Genomic DNA, 23,687 nt, shown 5'->3' on the forward strand with positions numbered 1-23,687 from the left:
ATGTGAAGTTAGTTACGGTCCCACTGTAGAGGGGCCTTCAAGAGCTAACAAGTAACAAGTTACCCTGAAAGACTGACAGTAGGTAGCTTTTGAATACAGACAAGTGTGGTTCAAAGGTTGGCCCAGCCTAAAGAGCAGACTACAGAGTAAGCACAGGCCTGTACCCACCTACCTGAAGAGGTGCCTGAGGGGAGGGGAGTGTATCACTTCTGGGAGAACTGCATGAAAGGATTCTACCCTGTCTCTTGCTGATGGCTGGACCTGTTGAGCACCCAGCAATGAACAATGCCTGTCATCAACTGGCACTATGTAAACAAAGGCCACAGAGGGCACGTTTTCAGCCGTGGGGAGGTTTCAGGTGATGGTGCTTAGGGTTGTGTGGAAAGACAGGAAAAATACAAAGGTCTACATACAGTTTAACCTCTCTGCAAAGGGAACTGTACAAAGATCTGACAGTGAGTTGGAGTAAATATATAGTAAGGCATTAAAGGGACAAAGGGCTGAACTTTTGGCCCTGTGTGATGGGGAAGAGTAGTCTGATGCTCTACCAAACTGCTTGGTCCAAGTGTTCAAAGCGCAAAGCAGCTTCTGCCTTGAGACTAGTGTAAAATGTTTTACTTACCAGACTGAATGTTGCCTACTCTGCCCTCATCTGAGCATCTACACCCATGTCTTAAAGAGCAGGTGAAAGATAGAGCCAGACAAGTAAGCAACCACCTAACGGGATCTTACTTTAGGAGTTACATGGGTGGTGGGTCTGTAGCTTAGAGGCTCACAAGTTCCATCATAGTAACCTAGCTCACAGGAGGTGGACATGTAGGCCTGCTGAGTTGATAAGAACAGAGAGATGATTCTCAAGAGGTGGCACAGCATAGACAAGGAAACCAGTTTCCCACAGTTCCTGGGGAAGCCCAGGCTTAGACCCGAATGTGAACTTTTGTTGGTAAGCTAGGCCTCCTTCTGGACAACCTCTGTACCAGGGTGTGCGCTGCATACCTTAAACAAGGTGTCTGCGGTTAGTGGCAGCTGCCCAGTGGTTCAGCAACAGTGACTCTACCCATTCCTCTTGAACTGATGCTCAGGTGATATGTGATGTCACTGGTAACTTGAGACCATTTGAAGTTGTCTTGAAATGTTTATGGTTTTCTCCAGTCACGCCAGCCACATTTCAAGGTCTTGATAATCAGATGAGCCTAGTTTAGGACATTTCTACTGTTGCAAAATACCCTTGTGTGCACTTGTACACAGCAATCATCCTTCTTTACCCTTCAAGTGCATCTGCCACACATGACACAGGAGCCAGCCTTGGTAAGCAGGGGTAGACTTTCCCAGCTACGGACCTGTGCTCCTGAGAGTAGTCAGATGTTGAGAAGGCAAATTCACCTTCAAGGAGCCTCCGTCTCCAAGGAGGCCATCCTGTAGATGTCAGCCTCTCCCTCCAGGCAGTGGCCTGGAAACTATAAACATTGGATACCACTTTGTTCTTTCACGTGAGGGTTTAGACCAGGCATAATAAAGATCTTGCCACATACAAGAAGCGTCCGAGAAGAGTTTAAATACAGCTTTTAAGATGCACATGGAAGTGAGGAGCACAGGAAGTAGGCTCTGCTCAGCCTTCATTCCTTAGTCTCAGAGGAAAACTGCAGGTGGAACCAGTGGGGGAAAGGATACTTATTCTTGTTTAAATTCTTATCCCAGGTTAGCCTTGAACTTCTGATCCCCGTGACTTCTTCATGCCTAGCTTAAGATTTCTTATTTATAAAACTGTAGTACAGTGGCAGAGTGCTGTACATAGCATGAATAAGGGTCTAAGTTCGTTCGTTATCAGTACCTCAGACAACTAGTAAAAAAGACAAAGCTAGCACCCGGATCTCAAAGTTCCAGTTAAACTGCTTGTGTCCACAGCAGTTAACTCCTGATCCAGAAGAGACCATGAAGAATCAGAGGGTATAAGAAAGTAGGCTGCTTGGCAAAGAGGCCCCTACCCTTCAGGCTGAGCCACATAGAGTGGGCAGGAGAGGACAGCCCAAAGAGGAAGACCAAAGTCCTAGCAGGGAGCTATCAGCCTCCGTTTCCGGATACACGCCCAAATCCACTCTGAGGAGACCAGCTGGGCATCAGTGTTTTCCCTGTTACCTAGCACATGTGTGGCTGAGCCCATGTCAAATTCCTGTACCAGGTCCCCATCGAATGCCACAAAGTAGCGTTTGAGACGTTTGAAGTCTGGTGTAGAAGGTGGCAAGTAGAGCCGCACCCCAGTGAAGACATCCAACAGCACCTGCAAACAGAATGGTGTATCCAGAGTAAGCCCCAGCCTGGGTACAAGTGGGCCTTCACCCCTGATTACAGGACAGCTAGGGATGCCTGGAGAAAAGACAGAGGCATCGCTATCCCTTCCTTCAGTCATTCAAACTGACCCTGGTCTGACAAGTTCCTCCTGACAGAGATGGGCTCTGACATCTGAGACCCAGCTAAACTGTTTGGAAAAAGGATGTTTCTCCAAGAGCCACCCAATGCAAAACACCCTGGAAGATCAAGTTTGTTCTGCACAGCTTCCTAGTCAGAGGGCCTGGGGGTCCTGCTTATCAGTGTAGATGAGTTCACGGGCTTCAGGAAGGGCAGAGAGATGGGAGTGGTTTCTACTGAGAACTGGGTGGGTGCAGGCCCCGAGATATCAACTTCTGTACGTATGCTTGGGCATGGGTGCAATCTGTTCATCATGGCCAGAAGCTAGCCAGGGCACCATAGACTAGCTAGTAGGTCCTGATTTCAGGACCTGTTGCCAGACCAGGGACTAACAAAAGGGAAAATAGGCTCCTTACTGGGAGCTGTCTATGCCATGGCAGTCTCCCTTTCCTTGCTGGATAGACCTGCTCCGAGAGACAGACACACAAACATGCTGCACCCCACCGCCAGAGTGGGCTTCGTTCTTTAATGTGAACTGTAACAACACTGGCAGCTGGGTGGGCTTGCAGCCTCTCCTGCTAGGCCGGCTCTATCTCCTGCCTGTCTGCATAGCTCTCCTTCCTCTTTGCTGGCTGGCCCGCCGCCTCTGCAAGGCAACAAGAGGGCACGGGGTGGAGGAGCAGTAGGACACCTGCCCAGAACAGGAAGAGAGGGGAGGGGCTCCAGGAGTCTTCCCCACAGAATCATATGGACAGCTTTTCACATTCACACACAGGAGCCTGGATCTCCAGTCCCTGAGCCAAACTGGCCTGTGTCCAGCACCACTATTCTTACCCTCACCTTTGTCAGGCATGGGGTCTCATCAGTAGCTTTCCTCTTCATTCCCACTTTGACTGGAGAAGACTTCACAGCCAGCTTCTCTCCTGGTTTCATGGGGGAAGGCTTTGGAATCGGTATGATGCCTGCAGGAAAGCAGAAGACAGGTATGTATAAGGCACTAGGTCTGATCCCTAGCAGTGCAAACTGGGACATGCCTATAATCCAGCACTAAGGAGGTGGAGACAGACGGTTCAGAAGCTCAGAGCCATTCTCAACTACATAGTGAGTTAAAGGCCAGCCTGGTATAGAAAAACCCTGCCTCCAAACCACATAACCAAGAACAAGAAGGAAGAGGGTAAGGAACAGCCCCGAGAGTCGGGAAGAGCTCAGAGATCCAGTACTTCTGTTGTAATGATGAACGAACAGGGAGCAAGGCTATCAGCTGGACCTTTACCTCTAAGGTGGCCCGTCCCCAGTCAGACTGGCTGTCCCTGGGTCCTCTGCCACCCAGGTTTGCTGAGTAGATAAGGGGTTCCGGGGAGACCAGTTTCTGGCCCCCTAGCTAGTCACGTGCTAGGAATACACTGCCGTAGGGGACACCCAGTCACAGGACATCAGAGTTGAAATGTATGCCTATGTCCTACCGTCCCTGGCCTCCCCACAGCCCTCCCTCCCCATCACCTCCAGCCCCTTTACTTACCACCTCTGCTACTGGGGTTACTGAGCTTCTGTTCGGTGGTCTTGGCACTGGCAGAGGACTTACTGGGGGGGCCCTTGGGGCCCTTGCGGGGCCCAGCAGACCCAGCAGTGCCCTCATTCTCGCCACTGCTGCTTCCAGTAGTGGGGCTTGCCTCATCTTCAGCCACCACAGCGAAGTCTGCCTTGTCTTTGGACAGCTGGTACAGTTCCTGGGAAGTAGAGGGGGGGTGCGAGTTGTCACTCACAGACCTACCTGACCCGTGTCTGGAATGAGTGCTTCCTGGCACATATAGCTAAGGAGCAAAGTAGGGCCCTGGAACCTGAGTAATTTGGGTGCAAGCTACTTTCTGTGGCAAAAGTTTTAATTCTTTTCTTTTTTTAATTATTTATTTCATACACTGAAATAAATACAGTTCACTGTAGCTGTCTTTAGACCCACCAGAAGAGGACAATCAGATTCTGTTACAGATAGTTGCTGGGAATTGAACTTAGGACCCCTGGAAGAGCAGTGAGTGCTCTTAACCTCTGAGCCACCTCTCCAGCCCAAAAGTTTTAATTCTTGATTGGCTTTAAACTTAAGATCTCCCTGTCTCAGGCTCTCTGGTACTTACGTTATAGGCTCAGATGAACCAGGATTTTATTGTTATTGTTGTTGTTGTTTTGAGACAGAGTCTCACTCTATAGCTCTGTCTATCCTGGAATCCACCAAGTAGATCAGTCTGGCTTTGAACTCAGAGAAACTTTTGACTCTGCCTCCTGAGTGCTAGAATTCTAAAGGTGTACAAGAGTACATTCTACCTAAATCTAGTTTTTTCTTGTGTATGTCTGTGCACCATGTAAATGTGTAAATGTCTGGTGGCACTGGATCCCCAGGAACTGAAATTATAGACAGTTGTGAGCGAGCTGCCGTGAGTGCTGGGAATCACATGGGGGTCCTCTGTAAGAGCAGCCAGAGCTCTAACCACTCAGCAATCTCGCCAGCCCCTAACCCTCAGTTCTTAATTAGTTAGGAAAATAAGACTGTGGCCTGAGGCAACTCCTAAATTTGCCTGTGGAAAGCTAGGCTCTTCAGGGAACCGGAGGAAAGGGAGCCAGAGGAAAGGGAGCCAGGAAGAAGAGGTACCAGTTTCAATCTTGCTTTGTCCCCATGGAATGGAGATAATAAGCCAAATGACATGTGAAGAGGCTAGATGCCCAACACTCCAAGAGCAAGATAATGGGTGATGACACTTAGAAAGCCAAGAAGCTAGCACCTTGAGTTGGGGGAGGTTAGTGGCAGATTTCCAGTCCTTGTCGTCCCGGATTCGGGTGCATCGAGGAAATCGGATGGAGATCCCATCAGCAGTGTGTGCCTCAGATCTGGAGAATTCTGCCCCTGTGATCTCCCACACAGCAGCTTTCTGTCAGAAATAAAACAGGTGGATTATCACTGGCCAGGAAGGAAGAGGTCTCCAGCAGACAGAAACAGTGTCGAGCGTTGAAAGCACAGAGGCTCTCAACAACAGCCAGGAGGCCTGTGTGCCAGTTATGCCTCCTCTTGAATCCCGTCTGCTTGCACAGGGCCTGTTTTTGTTTAGTTCTAGAATAGGCCTCTTTTACAAATGGAAAGGAATTTGCTTCCCCCCATGCCCCCCCACCCCCCACCCAAGGACAAGTCCTCAGAGTTGGCTGGTTAGCCCTGTGCCTGTCATTTGGCTGAATATCCAAGTCCTATCCTGGGTGGACCTTAGCAAAACTGGACTAACTTCTGAGGTACTGAAGAACTACAAACTACTTCGGGGGTAGGGGTCACAAAGCATCAGGTGATGATACCTTTGGGTCTGGGACGATAAAGTCAGGATAATAGATCTTGTTGATCTTCAGCCAGCTGGGTATCTTACTAGGATCCTGAAGGAGAAAAGACACTGTTTTGGGCTCCTGTCATGCTGGAGCAAGGTTTAAACCCTGTCTTTGGTAATAAGACTGTGAAATGACTTAGCGAAAAAGGATGACCTTTCACTCCAAGTGATCTTCCCTCTTCAGAGAGGCTGTGGCCCATCTTCTATAAGACAGGCTCTCTGAGATTGAAAAGCCTAATCCTGCTTCTATGGCCAAGAAGTGAGCTCCTTTCTGAATTAAGAATCGGGACTTGCAGATCTCAGTCCTCAAAGCACAGCCTGTTTCAGGAAGGACAACTTGCCCAGGCCGAGGGGCTACCAGGTGCCTTCCTCACCTTGCTGATCTTCACCATATCCAGCTCTTTCTGCAGGCGGGCAAGTGTGGCATCATCATGGCCTCCAGCACATTTTGTAACAGTGCACCACTTCTGGCTGTCAGGGTCATAGCAGCCCATGAGGAAGATGGACATCATTCCACCTGGGAGGGGGACATGAATAGAGTTTGGGCTAGAAGGAAGCACCTCTGCCAGGCCCATGGTAGACTGCTTAGAGAAGAACGAGCCAAGGCCTCACGATCAAGAGTGTTAGAGTAAGCCGGGCAGTGGTGGCGCACACCTTTAATCCCAGCACTTGGGAGGCAGAGGCAGGCAGATCTCTGAGTTCGAGGCCAGCCTGGTCTACAGAGTGAGTTCCAGGACAGCCAGGGCTACAGAGAAACCCTGTCTCGAAAAACCAAAAGAGAAAGGGGGGGGGGGGGGGGGAGAGAGAGAGAGAGAGTTAGTGTGAGAGTAATCACACTCGACTTACTGGGCTCCAGTGAACTGGACAGGACCTGACACATCACAGACACAACCTGACAAACTGCCTAAGTGGTCTGCAGATCTCAGCTTTCTCTCCAATCAAGAATTTTTGGGCTGGAGAGATGGCTCAGTGGTTAAGAGCATTGACTGCTCTTCCAGAGGACCTAAGTTCAATTCCCAGCAACCACACGGTGGCTCACAACCATCTATAATGGGATCTGATGCCCTCTTCTGGTATGGCTGAAGACAGCAACAGTGTACTCATACATTAAATGAATAAATTTAAAAGAGAAAGAAACATGTTTTCTGAGAGGGAAGCCGTTAGGCCTTGAAACAGCTGGTAGCTGAGCTTCTTTGTGCCAGGACTGCGCAGGTTATGCTTGACCAACTTACTTTTAATTATTATTATTTTCCCTTTCTTGTTAAAACACTTTTGTTATTTTTTTTTCTGTGTGCACTTTTGTGCAGCCAGTCAGAGTCCAGTCTTCATACATGCTACAGGGTGCATGTGGGTGGGGGTCAGTTTTCTCCTTTTACCAAGTGGATACTAGTGATCAGTTTAAGTCTGAAAGCTTGGGGGCAGGGCTTTAAACCCACTGGGCTCTCACCAGTCTTCTTACTCAGCCTCTGTGTTTAGGACTGAAGCCCCCCGATGTCTCTGCCTGATGTGACCAGGGCCTTAGATCCCAGGACCAAGGAAGCCATGACTGGCAGATGAAGCTAGTAAGAAGGCCAGTGTGTGTGTCTTCTGATAGAGTACCACCACAGGGACCAAACCACTAACCTTTGCTCCCTTGCCCATAGAAGGCCCCAAGAACCACCAGATCAGCTGTATCAGCCATGGCCCCCTCATTCAAATAATCTTTCTTAACTTTCAGCCAGTGCCGCTTCCCAGGCTCATATGTACCCTGATGAAACACAAAAAATAGATCACAGATAATGGAAACTCCATAGAGGTGGGGTCCATCTTTTTCCCACTATGGGCTGATCTCAGTGTCAAGGCACTACAGGACATACAAAGCCATTTTCAGATCTAGGACCAGCCTGCCCCAGTTGAGTGGGAAAGACTCCTACATTGTTCTCCCTCTCGCCCGCCGCCAATGCCTCTGTCACCTCCAGCAGGAAAAGACGGGTATAGCAGCTATCTTACCTTCACATCCTTTAGCACCAACCCTTCCAAGCCCTCTCGGATCACCCGGTTTATCATGTCAGCCAGGTCTGAAGCTTTCTGAGGGACAGTAGGAGAAATGTGCGGGCTCGTGTAAGAACAGGCTGTTCATTTCTAGACACTAGTGTGTATAACTTGGAACTGCTGTGCCTTTGAGAAGCAGACTGCAGACAATTAGGCAACATCGGCAATGGCTAACGACAAACTTACCAGCACTCCCCCAGAGAATACCTAACGGTCACCCTCTCACACCCCATGGGGTTCTCTGCTCTGGTTTCAACCATCAGATCTCTGCCTAGGATAGGACTCCACTTACTGTGACTTGCTTCATTTCTGAGAACATGATCCGGTTACGGATTTCAACCATGTTGTCATGAAGAAACTTCCGTCGCTCACAGAGAGGCCTAAGGGAAGTAGTAGATCTGAGGTAAAGAGAGAGGTAAGGCTTTTGCCTCTCTCCCACTCCTAGCAGGAACTCTGACACAGGACAGTGCCCAGTGATAGAACTGTTGCTTCAGGAAAAGGACAGCTATGGATCCAAGCTCCCATATAAACAGTTGTGTGGTCAAGGGTTGCAAGGGCTCTATCAGCTGTAGCCCGCAGTTCATAGCTGTGCTTTCTACTCTACTGAGCCAAGAGAACACCAGCCTCCAGCCCAGACCACAGCTTCTGCCTCACTTGGACAATGTTACAAATCTTGTGCTATCCCTAACCCCCAGGCTGGCACAGGCCTAGGGGACCCTTCCCCATCAAGTCTTTCTCCTTTCCAATCCATGGGTGTAGCTACAGAACCAGGATTAGGGAGAATCCTAAGTGCATAAAGTATCAGCTGTGTAGGTCCAAGCTGTTGGATGTAGTTCACTCGACGGTCAGTCCCCCTGCTGCTTCACCCATGGCACCCCCGATAAGCTCACAGATAAAATGCAAAACTGTTCACCCTATCTTTTTCCTAACTGAAGCCTCCACAGGCCCACCCCAGATAAATTCCCAGTGAAAATAAGAATCTTGGTTTAAAGATGGTAGCCATCTTTAATCAATCCAAAGGTCGATTACATGTTTAATACATGTTAGGCCCTGGGTTTCATCCCCAGTACTGCAAAAAAACAAAAAAACAAACAAAAACAAAAACCCAAACATGTCAAAATACGTGTTAACTCACCTGTCCATCAAGCTGACATCATTAAAGTAGATACAATCAAAAACAAACAGGCAGACATTAGCATCCTGGAAAGCAGCTTTCTGCAGAGAAAATGAGGCAGGAGGCACAGGAGGGCATGAGATCAGAGGAGTAGCAGTCCACTTCAGAAGCCCCTTGTAGACAGTCCTGTCAGTGCCTCCATAGATGGTGCTCACTAAACTAGATCCCAAGTGTTTCTCAAAGGCCCAAATGTTAAAGGTGTGTTCTCAAGGGTGGTAATGCAGGGGAGGGACCAAGTCATCAGCTCCTAAAGGGATTGTGGGACTGCCCCCTTCCTCTTGCCATGCTTCTCAGCTCATGATATAAATGGCTTTGCTCTGCCACATGTTTAGTGATCTAAAGCTATGGGCCCCTGTAACCTCTAGATATAAAACCTTTCTCCTTTATAGAATGGTTAGCTCTGGTATTGTTACAGTGATGAAAGAACACATGCTCAACAGAAACCAACTCAAGTCTAAGTTGGCTCTAATATCTCCCCTCCACCCTTTGTCAGACTGAAAGCACATTTTTTTGCACACAGGACTCTTAGTGTATACCTTGTGCACTCCCAGAGTCCCAAAGGGCAGTGGTTTGCCTGTGTTGTTGTCAATCAGGAGCACCTCGGAATCCAAGATCATGCTTTGACCCCCAGGAAAAGCTTTGGGTATATAGTCCTTGAAGTGGGCCACCTAGAAGTAGAAAGGCAGCTTGGCAAGGAGGCCTTGGCAGTAAGACCTAAAACTAAGCCACAGTGATCAAGGCTCAGGCAAAACAGCCCAGAGAACCTTGCAAGCCCAAGCAATGAGTGAAATGAACAACTAGGTTGTGTCAGTCTCCTGAAGAGTATCAGGCTATCTGCTTTATTACCTCTGTCTAGATCCCACTGAGTCATTTCCTATGGGCTACACAGAAGGCTTGGAGGAAAAGGAAGAAACCTTTTCCTCGGTCAGGAAGGACCTGCAGGTAGACAAATATGGGAGGGGAAGAAAAGAGGAAAGACAGGCAGGTGGGGACTAGTGTCCTTTCAGAGGGTTGGTGTTATCAGGCTGAGGACTGGGAAGGGGAAACAGATGGGCTGCAGGGCAGACAAATAAGCCCTGGGAAGAACAAGGAATAAGAATAGGCTTTCCCCTACATGGGAGCTCTGAAGCCCCTGCTGTCTTCAGAGTATAAGCACTGGGACGGGGTTCTTCCTAGCAGAGCCAGAGCCCTAATTTCTGATACTCAGTGGGAGAAGTCCCACTACAATTCCAGGTATTTCCTGACAATGGGTACCAGCAGTTGGGTCGGGAGAGCCTGACAACGCCTCTGCTGAGAGCAGCCCTAGGGTGTGTAACAGGATGAGGAAAGACCTGACCGACCACCCTTACTCCCTTCCATCCCCAACCCAGCCCTTTAAGGACCGACAGACATGGACTGATGACACAGTAAGCACTGAGTCAATCCACAGTATTTGGAAAAGTAAAGAAAGCATATTCTGGAAAGCTGTGTTCAAATGTTCCTGGGTCACAAGAGGGACTGCCTCATACCATCCTTATAACAGCCATTCCTGATCAGCTTCTAGCACACCTAGAACAAGAACCTCACTTAAAGGTCCATGCAACACTACTGCTCAGCTCTCTTGCTCAACACAGAAAACAAGTGGCCCAGCCACCAAGTTTCTACTGGATCACACAATATACCCCCAAAATATAGACTCTTGAGAAATTGAGTCAGAACTAGGAAAGAAGTGGGCAGCAAAGCCAGGAGTTCCATTTATTCAGGAGCTACTGGAGCCAGCTATCCCAGCTGCTTCTCTTCCACAGACCTCACAGGCCTGGCCCTAGATGCTGAGATGGGCTGAGGAATGAGGCTCTTAATTCCCATCAGTTCTGAGTAGGGCAGGGATCAGGATCCCAGACAGTCCCACAACACTGTACACTTAACACACTCTAAGCTCCATGAAGGTCAGAATTTGTATCTATGTCTGTACGTTTTTATGTCCACTAGCTACCACAGTGCACAGGATTTGAGAAATACTTGTTGGGCAAACCAATGAATGATAATCCTTGTACAAGAACCCTTATCTTGTCCAGGAGCTCAGGGACAGGGACACAAGATTTTCACTGAGCTGTCTGCACTGCATTGTTTCAGGCAGCTCTTTCCTACCTGACTAACCCAAGTCTGGGCTCACTGGCTGTCCCAGCTAAGCAGCCTTTCATTACAAGAAGAGTGCAGGAATAATAAATTCCCTTCATTCACTTACAGAAAAACCGAATTTCTTCCTGTGAAACACAGCTTGAAAGGCCCTACAGTTCTGGCCCGGCGGTTTTTAGAGGCAGGGAGGAGACGTCCTGCTGAAAGGGTATTTACCTTGTGAGGCAGGACAGGCTTGAGACTGCGGCTGAAGTAGCTGAAGTGGTCCCCCTTCTTATGCACCTGGACTCGCTCACCATCGTACTTGATCTCAGAGAACATGCCATTGGGACACTTCTTCATTGCATATTCAATGGATTTGCAGGCCTCAGCCTTGGGATGGAGAAAGCAAATGTAAATGCCTTCAACAGCAGGTTTCCTCAGCAGGGCCTGGGGCTGGGACTGTCAGGACAGAACTGGGTTCTGGAACTATTGCAAAGGGCTGGACAATGCTGCATTCTGATAATAAAATCATTAGCTGATATCCTGAGCTACAAAGCAAGATTATCTCAATTATAGAAAACAAAAAGACTCATCACCAAAGTTGGTTTAACGTTTGCATTCTGAAGACAAATGCTCTCCATTCTAGAATAAAATTCTCGTGAAATGGGATTGACTTTTCTCAGTAATGTAGGCTCTTCCCAGGCACCTGGCTTATAAAGCACACTTGCTATCACAGTGTGATGGTGGAGCTAAGAGTGACAGTGGGGCTGGCAGGGTAACTGGAGCCAGAGACTGACAGAACACCCAGATCCAGACCTACTCACTCACATACTGGCAACCACCAGACCCAAACAGTAACTACATTTTGGGGGTTCTTGACAGGCCACAAAACAATGTTATCTCATCTTTGATATGGTCCCTTAGAGGACAAGTGCTGAATGAGAAACCTGAAGGTGAGGAGGTTATGCGCTTACTTAAGGTCAGGCAGCCAGTGAACAACTGGACTCAGACGTGTATCTAAGCCCTCATCCCAAGCCTGTGTGCTAAGGCACTAAACACACAACCCACACCATTCTTCAGACACGGGTGTGGGAAAAGACTCTAGGAAGAACTCCCACAGACGACAGAAAAGCCCCCACTCCAGGCGAGGGAAGAGGTTCTGACCCTGGCATGGAGATCACACTATTTTAGCAAGCTAGTCTGTATTTCTGGTAGCAAGAGAACTCTTTCCTATTCCAAACATAGAAACCTAAAAAAAAAAGGCTCCCTGCATACCCCTGGAAAACCCAAGGAGACTTATAGCAAGCGGCAGAATACCAGATGGTGACTCTGCTACACCTAAAACCAGAAGGGATGGCCATCCTCACTAAAGATCCAGAAATCCAGTTATGTACTGGAGTGAGGCTCTACTCCTACAGCTTCTTTTCCCTGTCACAGGAAGCCTGGCTCTGTTGCCACCTCTGAGCTACCCTGCAGGAGGTCACAGCCCTGTCTTCAGGTGTGAGGCTAAACTATTTAGTTCCATGTGCCACCCCCACAGGGACAGTAAAGTGCAAGAGGCTGGACTCAGGTTGTATTAAATCCCCTACCTTCTTCTGAACCTTCACTTCTTGGCCTAGCACCGCTCTGCTCACCTCTACTCTTCCCTAGCCGCCTACCAGAGTTCTTGCCTTTCATTCCTGAGATGCCAGCAACTTGAAGAGACATGGATAAGAGGGGCAAGGCAGTGTTCCTCACCAGCATGGGCTGCACAGGCGTCATCAGTGAGGCCTGGACACTCAGAGCCCGTCGCCGGCCTGGGTCTTTCTCCACCTCCTGCTCATTGTGAAGGACTCGCTCCACCACATCCTGCAGGTTGCGCGATGCTTTGAAGGCTTCATAAGCATTGGGGTCAAGGGCATCTAACCTGTCAAGGAGAACAGGAACAAGGAAACAAAGCTCTACATCTGACATTATGGCTGAGGGTGGCAGTCTGTCAAGACAGGAGAGGTGTGGGGAAGTAGCCTGCTTCCATCCTTTAACTTGATGATGTGACTAACCTATAGAAGTGGGCACATGGAGCCACAAATAGTTATGAAAGTATCCCAACACAAAATTTATTTAAAACACTTTTTTTTTTTTTGTATCTTGAATGAATAGTTCTTGAGCATCAATTCTCTAGATTTTGCTATGTCAATCGGCTGGAAGTCAAAGCTGGCACAGGGAAAGACAAAAGAGAGAATTCAGGATTTTGAGCCTCATGCCTTACATGGCACAGACTTGGCAGAGAATGGGTCTGGAATGGCTTCTTGCCCATCCCAGACTTTCAGTTGTAGCAGCTTTGTGTTAAAGATAGTTATCTCCACTTTGTTTGTGAGAAAATGGATCTGGAAGAAGTAATAATGAGGGTTCCAATTTGTAGCAGGACTCCCCAGTCTTGAGAGCAGCCAGGAAGGAGGTATTGGCAGTTCTGGGCTGTGAGAGCGGCTGTGGCACTTACACGTGTTTTGCACCCGAGTTCATCTTCAGATCATGTTTGATCAGCCGAATAATACACTTAAGGTCATTGGCTGTGCACCTAAAGAGACAAGGCACACTCAGCTTCACCTCTCAAGGACTTTGATCCCCCAAACCTCCCTTCCATGCCCATGGGGTCTGCTTTCCATGGGGCCACCTCTCACCGGGAGGCTATGTCCTGCAAGGCCTGCTGCTGCTCATCCTCTTTGGTGAGCTTGGAGAGGTGCAGGAGGAAGGCATCCACTTCCTGAATGGTGAGGAGGCTTTTGGCAGCTGGGGGGAAAGACTTGCTCTGCTCAAAGAAGATTCTGATCGTCTCTGACACGTCACCCTGTCTCCAAAAACCAAAATGCCACTGCTGCAACCCCAGGGAGCTTGGGACGGATGCCAAGTCAAGAGGTCCAGCACAGTAGCTGTCCCTAAGTCGTTCTTCTTGGGGACTCTCTCCCAGCCAGTTCTTAGGCAGGAGGAGGGGCCCATCTATCCACCCGCCTGCTTTAGCTGAGCAGAGGCACAGCACTAATCTAAGACCGAGCCAATCTGATTCCTGATTAAGAGTCTGGACCAAAAGACATGGTCCATCCTTAGTAGATGCTTGGATAAAAACTTCCTATGGCACCAAGGCAGGAGTCATGGACAACCGAAGATGAATAGAAAGTCCAAAGGCAGAAGGGGAAAACAAGCAAGCAGATAAAGCCCAGCATAGTCCCAGGAGAGACAAAGGAAGTCTCAAGCCCTGACTTTTCAGAGAAGGCTTCTATGGCTTGGCAGTGGTATGTTTTCAGTTATCCAACTTAGGAAAGAAACAGCTGTATCTTCACACTTGGCTTCCCAGCCTAACGGAATCTCATTCACTAAGTTTCGGTTTCCTACACCAGCATGTGCTTATTATTGTTTAAAGTGGCTATGGGAAGGCTATTCTGGCGGAGTCCCACCTAGGTTATGACCTCCCTACACCCGTATCTGACCTGTTCTAGGTCCCGGGCCATATCATCTGGGTTGCAGTTAAAAATTCGGCTAAAAAGTTTTACAATCTGCTTATCATTCAAGTTGTAAACACTCTTGATGACACCAGGCAGCAGCAGCTTCACTGTCAGGTACACATCACCGTGAAAGCCATCTGAAAAACAAAGCAAAGGAAGCCCCATTAAGAAATGGAGATGTCAGGTGTGATGCTGCACGCCTTCCATCCCAGGATTCAGGAGACAAGCCTGAATGCAGATCTCTGTGAATTCAAGGCTACCCTGCTCTATAGTAAGTACTAGGACAGCCAAGGATATAGTGAGGCCCTATCTAAATAATAATAATAATAATAATAATGAGGAAGGGGAAGAAGAAGAGGAAGAGGAGGAAGAAGAGGAGGAGGAAAAGGAAAAGGAGGAGGAGGAGGAAGAAGAAAGCAGACACTGCTTCCCACAGCTCCCTGCATGTGTAACTGTCTCACTTTTAGTCTCCCAATGGGCAAAGCCCCCAACTTTCACATTGTGATGAAATAAGAGATACCAAATGACAATGTGCTAGATCCATGAAAGAAACAGAGCCAGGGGATTCTACTCTACACTGGGCATGTGGTTCACCTAATCATATATGCTAGTGGGACATTTCTCTGTTCTGTCAAATGTGATGGGCTCCGCTGCCTTCTGGGGACAAAATAAGGGCAGAAGAAGAAATCTGCCAAGCATCCAAGCAGAACTGGCCATATAATATGCAGGGTCTAGTGAGAATTCCAGCTATGAGATCCCATTTCAAGATGATCAAGAATTCTAATATACAAGTGTCTTTGCACATCAAGCTGGCCATGGCTCTGAGCTTTTCAGAGGAAAAGCATGTTCAGTATATGTACAGTCCTACCTCCTGTGGAGCCTTTCTGCAAGAAGTCATGGATGATCTGGGTCTTGGTGTTATAGCTAGGATTTTCAGCCACCATGCCGCACAGCTTCCGGAACTCTCGTAGCAGACAATCTTTGTGCTTAGGGTCGCATTTACTTGCAGACAGACTCGTTCTAGGAGCAGGGCTGGAGGGGGCTTGCTCAGAGTTGTTGGGTTTTGCTGCTGGTGAGAGAAACAACATAGATGATTCATTTTTCTTTTCTGGGGAAGCACAAAAAGGAGGAAGACTAAAGTTTTGCTGGGGGCTTATGTCATTTTATGCAAGCCCCCAAAGAGTTCCTGGAGATAGATGTCCCGGATCCGTGTATAGACGTGGAGGCCAAGGAATCAGTACAAATACCACTGCATAAAGACTACACTGAGAAGCACCCATGTATGTGAGTACCTCACATAGGAACAAAGGCTGCTTTCATGCCACAAGCCATCAAACGGATCTCAGAACAATTGTCATTCTGACTCCACATTGCTGGGATGAAGAGAGAAGAAACCAAAGGACCTGTAAAGCTGAAATGACCGTCACTGTGGACTGTCAACACTACTGCAAACCTGACAGGTTATAGAGCTTACTGTCCTCTTACTGATGAGTCCAAGGCCTGAGAGCAGACAGTTTTCAAGACAATCTACCTCCTTGGAAGAAGAGGGAAGACAGGGATGCCAGCAACAAAGTCAGGGCCCACCAGTGTGACCCAGCTCATCTTTTCTTTTTGTCAAAATAAAAGGCACCTTGGTTTATCTGAGAGAAATCTCAGTGATTCTCACCTCATTGTAACCACTTTCAAGAGCAAGGCAGAGTTATTATATCACGGAGCTGCTGACTAAGGCTTCTTGTTTGGGTTTGTAAACTTTGTCTGTCATCATCTCTGACCTAGAATCTGATCTGGGGTGGAGATCTTTCCAGAACATTGGTATTTAGCCAGGTTCACAAAGAACAGCACCCTAATCTTCTCAACTCTTCTAAACTCCCTGGACTGTGCCATCTTTAGTGTCAACTGATTCTTCGGCATCTCTATCATTGGTCCACTACCAAGCACAACAGGAGTTTTCAAATAATAAAATCTAAAAGAGATGGCAGCACATGCCTGGATTTCTAACACCCAGGAAGCAGAGACACGAGGATCTTAATTTCAGAACAGGCTGGACAAGACCTCTCTCATATTTTTGGGTTGGGAGTAGCCTTTAATGGGTGAGCCATCCCTCCAACACAAGACTGTCTCTTAAACAAAACAAACCATGCATGCATGTGTGTATGATAAAACTCCTACAGAACCAGGTGCCATTTCTATAATGTTATCTCTCATAGTCCTCTGACAGGACTGATGTCTTGATTCACTGACAAAGCCGCAGACACTCAAATAAGTGAAAACTTGCTCAAAGCACCAAGCTGTCAAGCATGGAGCAAACCTCAATTCTCCTAACTCCACATCTAGGCTTCTTTAAATTTCCAGACTGTTCAAGTCCAAAGGTTTCATCTTGTTATTATTTTCTTCAATTGAGCCAGCCATAAGAATTGTTTATCTCAAACCATAAAGGGTAAATAACACACTACTGGGACAAACAGACATCAAAGTAATACTAGCTCCCCTGTCAGCCTAAACTTCAGTCCATTCACAGAACGAGCATGCGAGTAACAGAAAAGCACCTCCTCCGGTTAAGTGAAGAACAAAGCCCCTCTTCCTACATGCTTCCTCTTACCTACATCCAATAAACAACCCTTTCAAGGCCTATATGCACCATACTTTCTAGCAATGATTCACTGATTCCATGTCCACAAACAGTTATTGTTATGCAACAGAAACAAGTTACTTATATATGTGCATGATAACAAATTACTGTTTATCTTACCAAGCCTTAAGTAAGAGATAGGAGAATCTGAATTCAGAGCCCATTACAAACCCCTATACCCTCCATTCAGAGTTCCCTTTGGTTCTAAGCTCATACAGCTCCACTTTAGGAATACACGGGCACAGAAAATCAAGAGAAATCAAAGGAAAACGTTTTATGCATGACCTCTCTCCTCAGTTCAGGCAAGGGCAAGTTTGAGCGACAATTTCCCAGAATTCTGTCATTTAAAAATATAAGAGGAGCAGGTTAGAAAAAAATCTTTTTGACCCAGGTAATAACTTTAAGTGGAAGAATTCTTAATAAACCAACATGTTCCTGATATATCAGAGATTAAAGTACACAAAGAAATATTGTCCAAGTGGAGCACAGGGTTAAACCATGGCCAGACTGCCCAGACAGAAGCCAGGTATGGACACTTGGTAAAGCAGTGTTTTCACTGAGCCAGAGACTTAGACACCAAATAGAGGGCCTTAACAGGGGACATCGCTGTAACACGTCTTACCTGAAAAGCCAGAGAACTTCCGAGGATTGGTACTGGTGATAAACGAAGCACCTTTCACTGGAGATGTCACCTGGCCAGTGGTTGTCAGCTTAGCCTGGACAGCAGCTTTCTTCTTAGGTGTGGCAGCTGCTTTAGAAGACAGGTCTACAAGGACCCAAAAAGAACGAAAGCACCCTTCAGACAAAGACTGCCAAGAAGCTGAGATTTTATCAAGTTTTCAAATCCTTGTTTGGTAAGTTTCTATTGCATTATGACCCCAGGCTGCCTAGTCCTTTTGAGTAGAGGGAGGAGTTAAAAGGTCAGAGAGAAGGAAACAAAGCGAACAGACAGATATTTTGGATCATTACTATCAGTAACTTGAATTTTCATCAAAATTGCCCACCTTTTATCCAGTGTATAAGAATTAGTACAGATTTGGGGGGAAACTAATAATGGCTTTTTATTAAGATTTTTATGTGCATAGTTGTTTTGCCTGCATATATGTCTGGGTATATGTGTGTGCCTGGTACCTAGGCAGGCCAGAAAAGGGTGTTGGATCCCTTGGGATTAGAGTTGCAGATGGTTGTAAGCTGCCATGGGGGTACTGGAAATTGAACCCAGGTCCTCTAGAAAAGCCACCTTTGCTCTTACCTGCTGAGCCATCCCTCCAGCCCCAGTGATCACATTTTGATAGATAAAAACTTGGAGCTAGCTCTGTAGAGTAGCCTCAAAATATAGAAACAACGAAGTAAAATGGAGAAAGCAGAGCATGTCTGTCTGGCACAGGTAGGGAAATCTGAGTGCTCACTGCATTTCCTTCCTAGTGAGATGCAAGTCAGGATGAAGGCCAAGAATAACAGAGGCCTGTCTTTAGAGCCACAGCCTTTAGCTCTATTACTTTAGAGTCTGAGAGCCCTAAAAGGTTGGTGGTTGCGTGTATTCTTTAAAATATCACTATCTAAAAGAAAGACCATGAGTACCAGGGTTTGTAACACAAGCCTGTAATCTTAGTCCTGAGAAGACAAGACAGGAAAAGTGCTCCAAGTTTGAGGCCAACCCAAGCTATATGGCATAGCAAGGACACATTTCAAAAAAACCAAAACCAAACATAAAACAACAAAACAAAACAAACCCCCAGGAAACACTGCAGAGAAAAGGAGGCCAAAGAGATATGACAATTAAATATAATGCCCAGTCCGCTCCTACACCTGAGCCCTGCAATGGAGGAAAAATGTACTACTCAATTACAGCCTTCAGTCAACTGACAGAACAGTAGACAGATAAGTTTACTGAGGCTGACAGGTAAACTATGATCTCGGAAGAAAAGATCCTATTTTTCAAGATACACACTGGGTACCTCCAGGGCCTGGTGATACAACTTTCTCTGAATGGCTCAATAAAAACCAAGCCTGATATGGAAGAGGGAATGAGCACATAAACAGAGATGATAAAGCAAAATGACTTGTTATCAAGAAGGAAATCTGTGTAGAGAGCCTGACTGTTCCTATTCTTTTTTTTTTTTTTAAAGACTTATTTATTTATTATATGTAAGTACACTGTAGCTGTCTTCAGACACTCCAGTAGAGGAAGTCAGACATCATTACAGATGGTTGTAAGCCACCATGTGGTTGCTGGGATTTGAACTCAGGACCTTTGGAAGAGCAGTCAATGCTCTTAACCGCTGAGCCATCTTTCCAGCCCCTGTTCCTATTCTTTTAACTATTCTGTGAATTTGAAATTATGTCTAAGAAGGATGCACAGAGAAAGAAATCTCTGAGACTTCAGTCTCCTGGCGCCCTGTCCTATCAGCACCAGCAAGCTGAGAGAGCAGGCTCTCCCCTCACCTGCAATATGCTGGCTTATCTGTTCCTTTTCATTATCTTCCAGCTCTTCCCAGCCTTCCAGCTCTGTGAGGTCTTCAATTTTTTTTGTGGTGGCCCGCGCCCGTTCCAGTTTCTCAAACATGCACTTAATGTGGTACCACTCTTTCATATCACCCCCAGACTCTGAGAAGGGGTTGGGCACCACTTTGCCAATGCGGCACACGCCCTTTACGATCTTCTCCTTGCATTTCTTGCAGCCAGCTGTGCCCCGCTTGGCATAGTCCACACAGAACCGCTGCTCTGCCATCGCACAGGGGCCAGTACAGAGTCCCACATGCGACCCTGGCCAGAAAGTAAGGTGGGTGGCGCGTGGTCTTAGATGACCTCTCTGGAGAGCTAGGACAGGCTTTCTTCTCTGGAGGAGGCAGCACCCACCGAGGAGATTTGTTTCCGACCACTGGCTGAACTGACTTATGGCAGCCCAGCGATTCTGTTCTGAGAACAGGCACAGTTCTTTTCTGCCAAGGGCACAAAGGTTTTTCGGGAAGAGGATCTTGAAAGCCAAAGTCATATAGCTGCATAAAAGGGTAGAAACAGACAGACAGACATGAAGAATCCAGGCTTCCAATTTCTCAATGGCTAGAATCTCATACAGAGCACGTGGTTAACCAAATACTTCCCAATGCATTAAGTATTTACCACCCAGAGTTCTGATACAGGAAAAACCAGTTTCCAAAGGGGTGTGCAACACCAACACTGTAGAGACTGCTTGTAAAGGTACTCATAATGGATGGTGACCTTTAAATATTACCAAGATACTGAAGCTATGTCTTAAAAATAAAAAAAAATTACAATATGCTTATGAAGTTTCCCTGTGAAATATAACACATGAGACACTTTCAGAAAACAATGAAGCCATTACAACAGTTTTGGGATTTCAGAAGAGGGCCCCTTTGAGAAACAACTAATCAGAGTCTATAATCAGATTGACTGCCCAGTTCAAAGCCTTACTTAGCCATTTATCAGCTGTGTGAGCTCTGTTCAGTTACTTTACCTCTCTGCTCCTATTTCATCTGTAAAATGCAGCTCACAGTAGTACCTCATTCAAGGAGTAGCTGTTTCTAAGTTGTTCCTTAGAAACAGAATACGCAATTCCCTTGCTTAATTCGGCGACCTGAATCAGGGGAGGTTGAAATAACTGGACTGTAAGAATCTAAGCAAGTGATGAACCAATTCAAGTGGAAAATGATTATTCCTATCCCTTCTTATATCTGTAATTACTTAAGTGGCTTTACAGTTTTAATTTTCAATTTACTGGAAACTATTTTTAGTCCCCACTCTACTGAGAACTAAAATTGATATTGTGTCAGAGCAGCAAGAAGGCTGAGGTAGAGCAGAGCACAGCAGGTGTACTACTGAAGAAAGGGTTGGAGGCCAAGCCTACCCATCTACAGTGGGGAGGGAAAGTGGGGCAGATATCAGGCGACTGGGTTTCCTCCAACAAGGTGGACCCTAGTCAGCCACCTTAGTTGGCCGATCCTCCCACCTCCAGCCCTGGAATTATAGGTATGAACCACCAAGCATGACTTCAGTTTATTTTCTTTTATTTATTTATTTATTTAGAGATAGATTTTTCTATGTAGCCCTGGCTGTCCTGAAGTCACTAGGAAGAGCAAGCTAGTGTTCTGAGTGCAGGGATTAAAGGCGTGTGCTACCACACCCAGCTCCAGTTTTATCTAAAAAAAAAAAAACAACAACAACAAGAACAATTACAACAGGACTAAGAGCTAGTTATGGTGGTTCTCGTCTGTAATCATATCAGAAGGCAAAGACAGAAAGATTGCTGTGCGTTCGAAGCTAGACAGTCTGGTTTACTTAGTAAATTTCTGTCTAGCCAGGGTACATCGTCAAGACCGTCTCAAAAGGAAAACAAGCAAGCAAACAAAACCCCCAAAGATTAGAACTACTTCATGGGGTGGTTAGGAAAACTACAAGGAGTACGAGGGCAAGCCGGAGGTGGAGTTCTGAAGTTCCTGAGGATGTATACCAAACTTGTGTATTTGACAATGTTCGACTTGGGGGAGGGGAGGTCCGTAACTGGCAGACTCAGGGGGTCACACAAGCCCTAACCGTTAAGAATCTGAGAGGCGAGTGACGGCCGGCAGGGCTGAGGAGGAGCTCAGGGCGAGTAAGAGTTCAACTTTCTGTAGAGTAGAGTGGGTAGGGTGTCGTATCGCCCATCCCGGGATACGACAATTAACTACCGGGGGAGACCGACGCGAGGAGGCCGGGAGCCCCGAGAGCCCGAAGAGCAAGCAGCACGCCGCTCTGCCCACAGGCTGTGCGGGCGAGCCGCGGCCGCGCAACAAGACGGCGGAGAGGGACCGGCGGCGGCCCGGCCCCGACCCCCTGAGAATGCCCACTCCGGTATCCTGCCCTTCCCGGTGGCTGCCGGGGGTCCCGGGGGCCGCGGGCCTCCCGTGGGCTCCCGTGGGGGCGCCACGTCACGGAGGGTGTGCCCCCAGGCTGAGCGGCGGGCGGGGGAGGAGCCACGGCCACTCCAGCCACGCCGCGTTCGGCCCCGGCCCTCCCCACACGGCGCACCGCGGCCCGCCGCGCCGCGCCGCGCCGCCCCTCACCTGCCTTCTCGGCTGCCCTGGCTCTGACGCTCCGCACGAGCCACCGGACCAGCAGCCCACAAGGCCACGGGCCCCGCACGATGAATAGACCGCCTGTCTCTTTAAATACGGGTACTCGAGCCGGACGCAGGGCGCAGGCGCAGTAACCGACTTGCGCCCTCGGACCCCGCCCCCTCCGGTCGCCACGTGGGTCACTGTTCTATTCCGACCCGGAAACCTTGAACTGAGTATTTGTTGGGTTCGAGTGGCGGCTTGGGGCGCAGCGGGCCTGAACTTCCTAGAGTTTCTCAGATTGTTAGATATTGAAGGTAGTGTTGAAAAATCATTGCAGTGATCCTAGCGATGGAAAACTCGAGTCGTTCCACCTGTGTCTTCTGCTCCGCATGAGTTTTGCTGAATTAAAAGACACTACTTTAATTAAAAAGGTAATTAGAAAATGTGAAGGAGAACAGGGACTGTGGCCCCGTTTATGTCATTTAGCGAACTAGTGCTTCTAAACCTCAAGTAGGCTCTGTGAGTTCGAGATGGCTAATTTTTCAAAAATAAAAGTATCCAGGCCGGGAGGTAAGTGACCTTGTTCAGTCTGAGAAGGGCAAACAGTTGGGCTTTGTTAGGTAAATAAAGTGCAGATCGTGGAACGAAGTTCTATTTCTGAGGAAGACTTTAGCCTTTATTCCAGAGGGAAAGAACGCTGTGAGGGGTCACTACAGTTGAAGCTGGAGAGACTTAAGACAAGCCGACTCACTAAAAGGCTGTTGTCCGTATCAAAGTGGCCTTGGGATGGAGAGGAAGGTGTATGCTTGAAATCATTTACTTTAAAAATTATCTGTGTGAGGTGCTCAGTTATTCATAGAAATGAAGGGCTGATAGCAGAACTGGAGAATGAACTGAGGGAGGAGGCTCTCTGGAGTTCAAGGTTGAGTGGCTGCTGTACTGAGGCCAGCTAGATCCTGGTGTTTGAAATGAGGTGAAGGCTCTTTGTTTTCTCTTAACTTGCAGCAGGATAAACCTGGGTTTGGAAATCGGAAGGCCTTAGGCTCAAGGACTCCAGTTGAGGAAGCGTGAATATTTTGACTGGAGTTGATCTTAACCCAATGGACTTTACCTGTGCTGACCAACCCTTTCATCACAAGCCATATATGCGGTTGCTGAGCCCTGGAAATGTAAGCAGTCTGAAGTGAGAGATGCTGTAAGTGAACACTTCCCCAAAGAGAGTAAAATACCTCATTAATAGTGATAGTGCATATATTCCAGTTACTTGCTGGCATAATTTTTGATGTGTTGGGTTAAATAAAGAATATTTCCTGTCACTCACCTGTTTGGTTTTACTGTTTTTGAACTAGGGCATCAGAAATGATGGGGCTGCATGCTTAACTACCATTGTTATCTCTCCAGCTCAGCACTCCACAGACAGAAAGCCTGCGGTGAGGAGCAGTGGGTATCTGCAAAGGC

At 47.5% G+C, this 23,687-nt stretch overlaps 1 protein-coding gene across 3 annotated transcripts; it reads right to left on the reverse strand.

Annotated features, from left to right (window-relative positions):
* Positions 1-1,659: 1,659 nt before the first annotated feature.
* Positions 1,660-22,336, reverse strand: Lig3 (DNA ligase 3). Of its 3 annotated transcripts, none has more exons than XM_021176206.2 (20): positions 22,240-22,336; positions 19,618-20,171; positions 17,795-17,938; positions 15,412-15,612; positions 14,529-14,680; positions 13,725-13,891; positions 13,544-13,621; positions 12,802-12,970; positions 11,299-11,454; positions 9,504-9,635; positions 8,929-9,008; positions 8,086-8,173; positions 7,752-7,829; positions 7,386-7,509; positions 6,137-6,279; positions 5,737-5,811; positions 5,178-5,324; positions 3,926-4,133; positions 3,247-3,368; positions 1,660-2,278 (listed from the first exon to the last, which is right to left on the reverse strand). In XM_021176206.2, exons 2-20 carry the CDS (start codon positions 20,165-20,167, stop codon positions 2,048-2,050), a joined length of 3,045 nt encoding a protein of 1,014 aa, XP_021031865.1. In that variant the 5' UTR covers positions 20,168-20,171; positions 22,240-22,336; the 3' UTR covers positions 1,660-2,047. The 3 variants fall into 3 exon arrangements, with proteins under 3 accessions (XP_021031865.1, XP_021031866.1, XP_021031864.1); XM_021176207.2 differs by having other exon boundaries at positions 15,412-15,609; positions 22,236-22,333; XM_021176205.2 differs by having other exon boundaries at positions 22,236-22,332.
* Positions 22,337-23,687: the final 1,351 nt, after the last annotated feature.

This window comes from Mus caroli, unplaced genomic scaffold (genome assembly GCF_978045245.1).
Source record: "Mus caroli unplaced genomic scaffold, Mus_caroli_1 scaffold_13, whole genome shotgun sequence".
Lineage (NCBI taxonomy): Eukaryota > Metazoa > Chordata > Mammalia > Rodentia > Muridae > Mus > Mus caroli.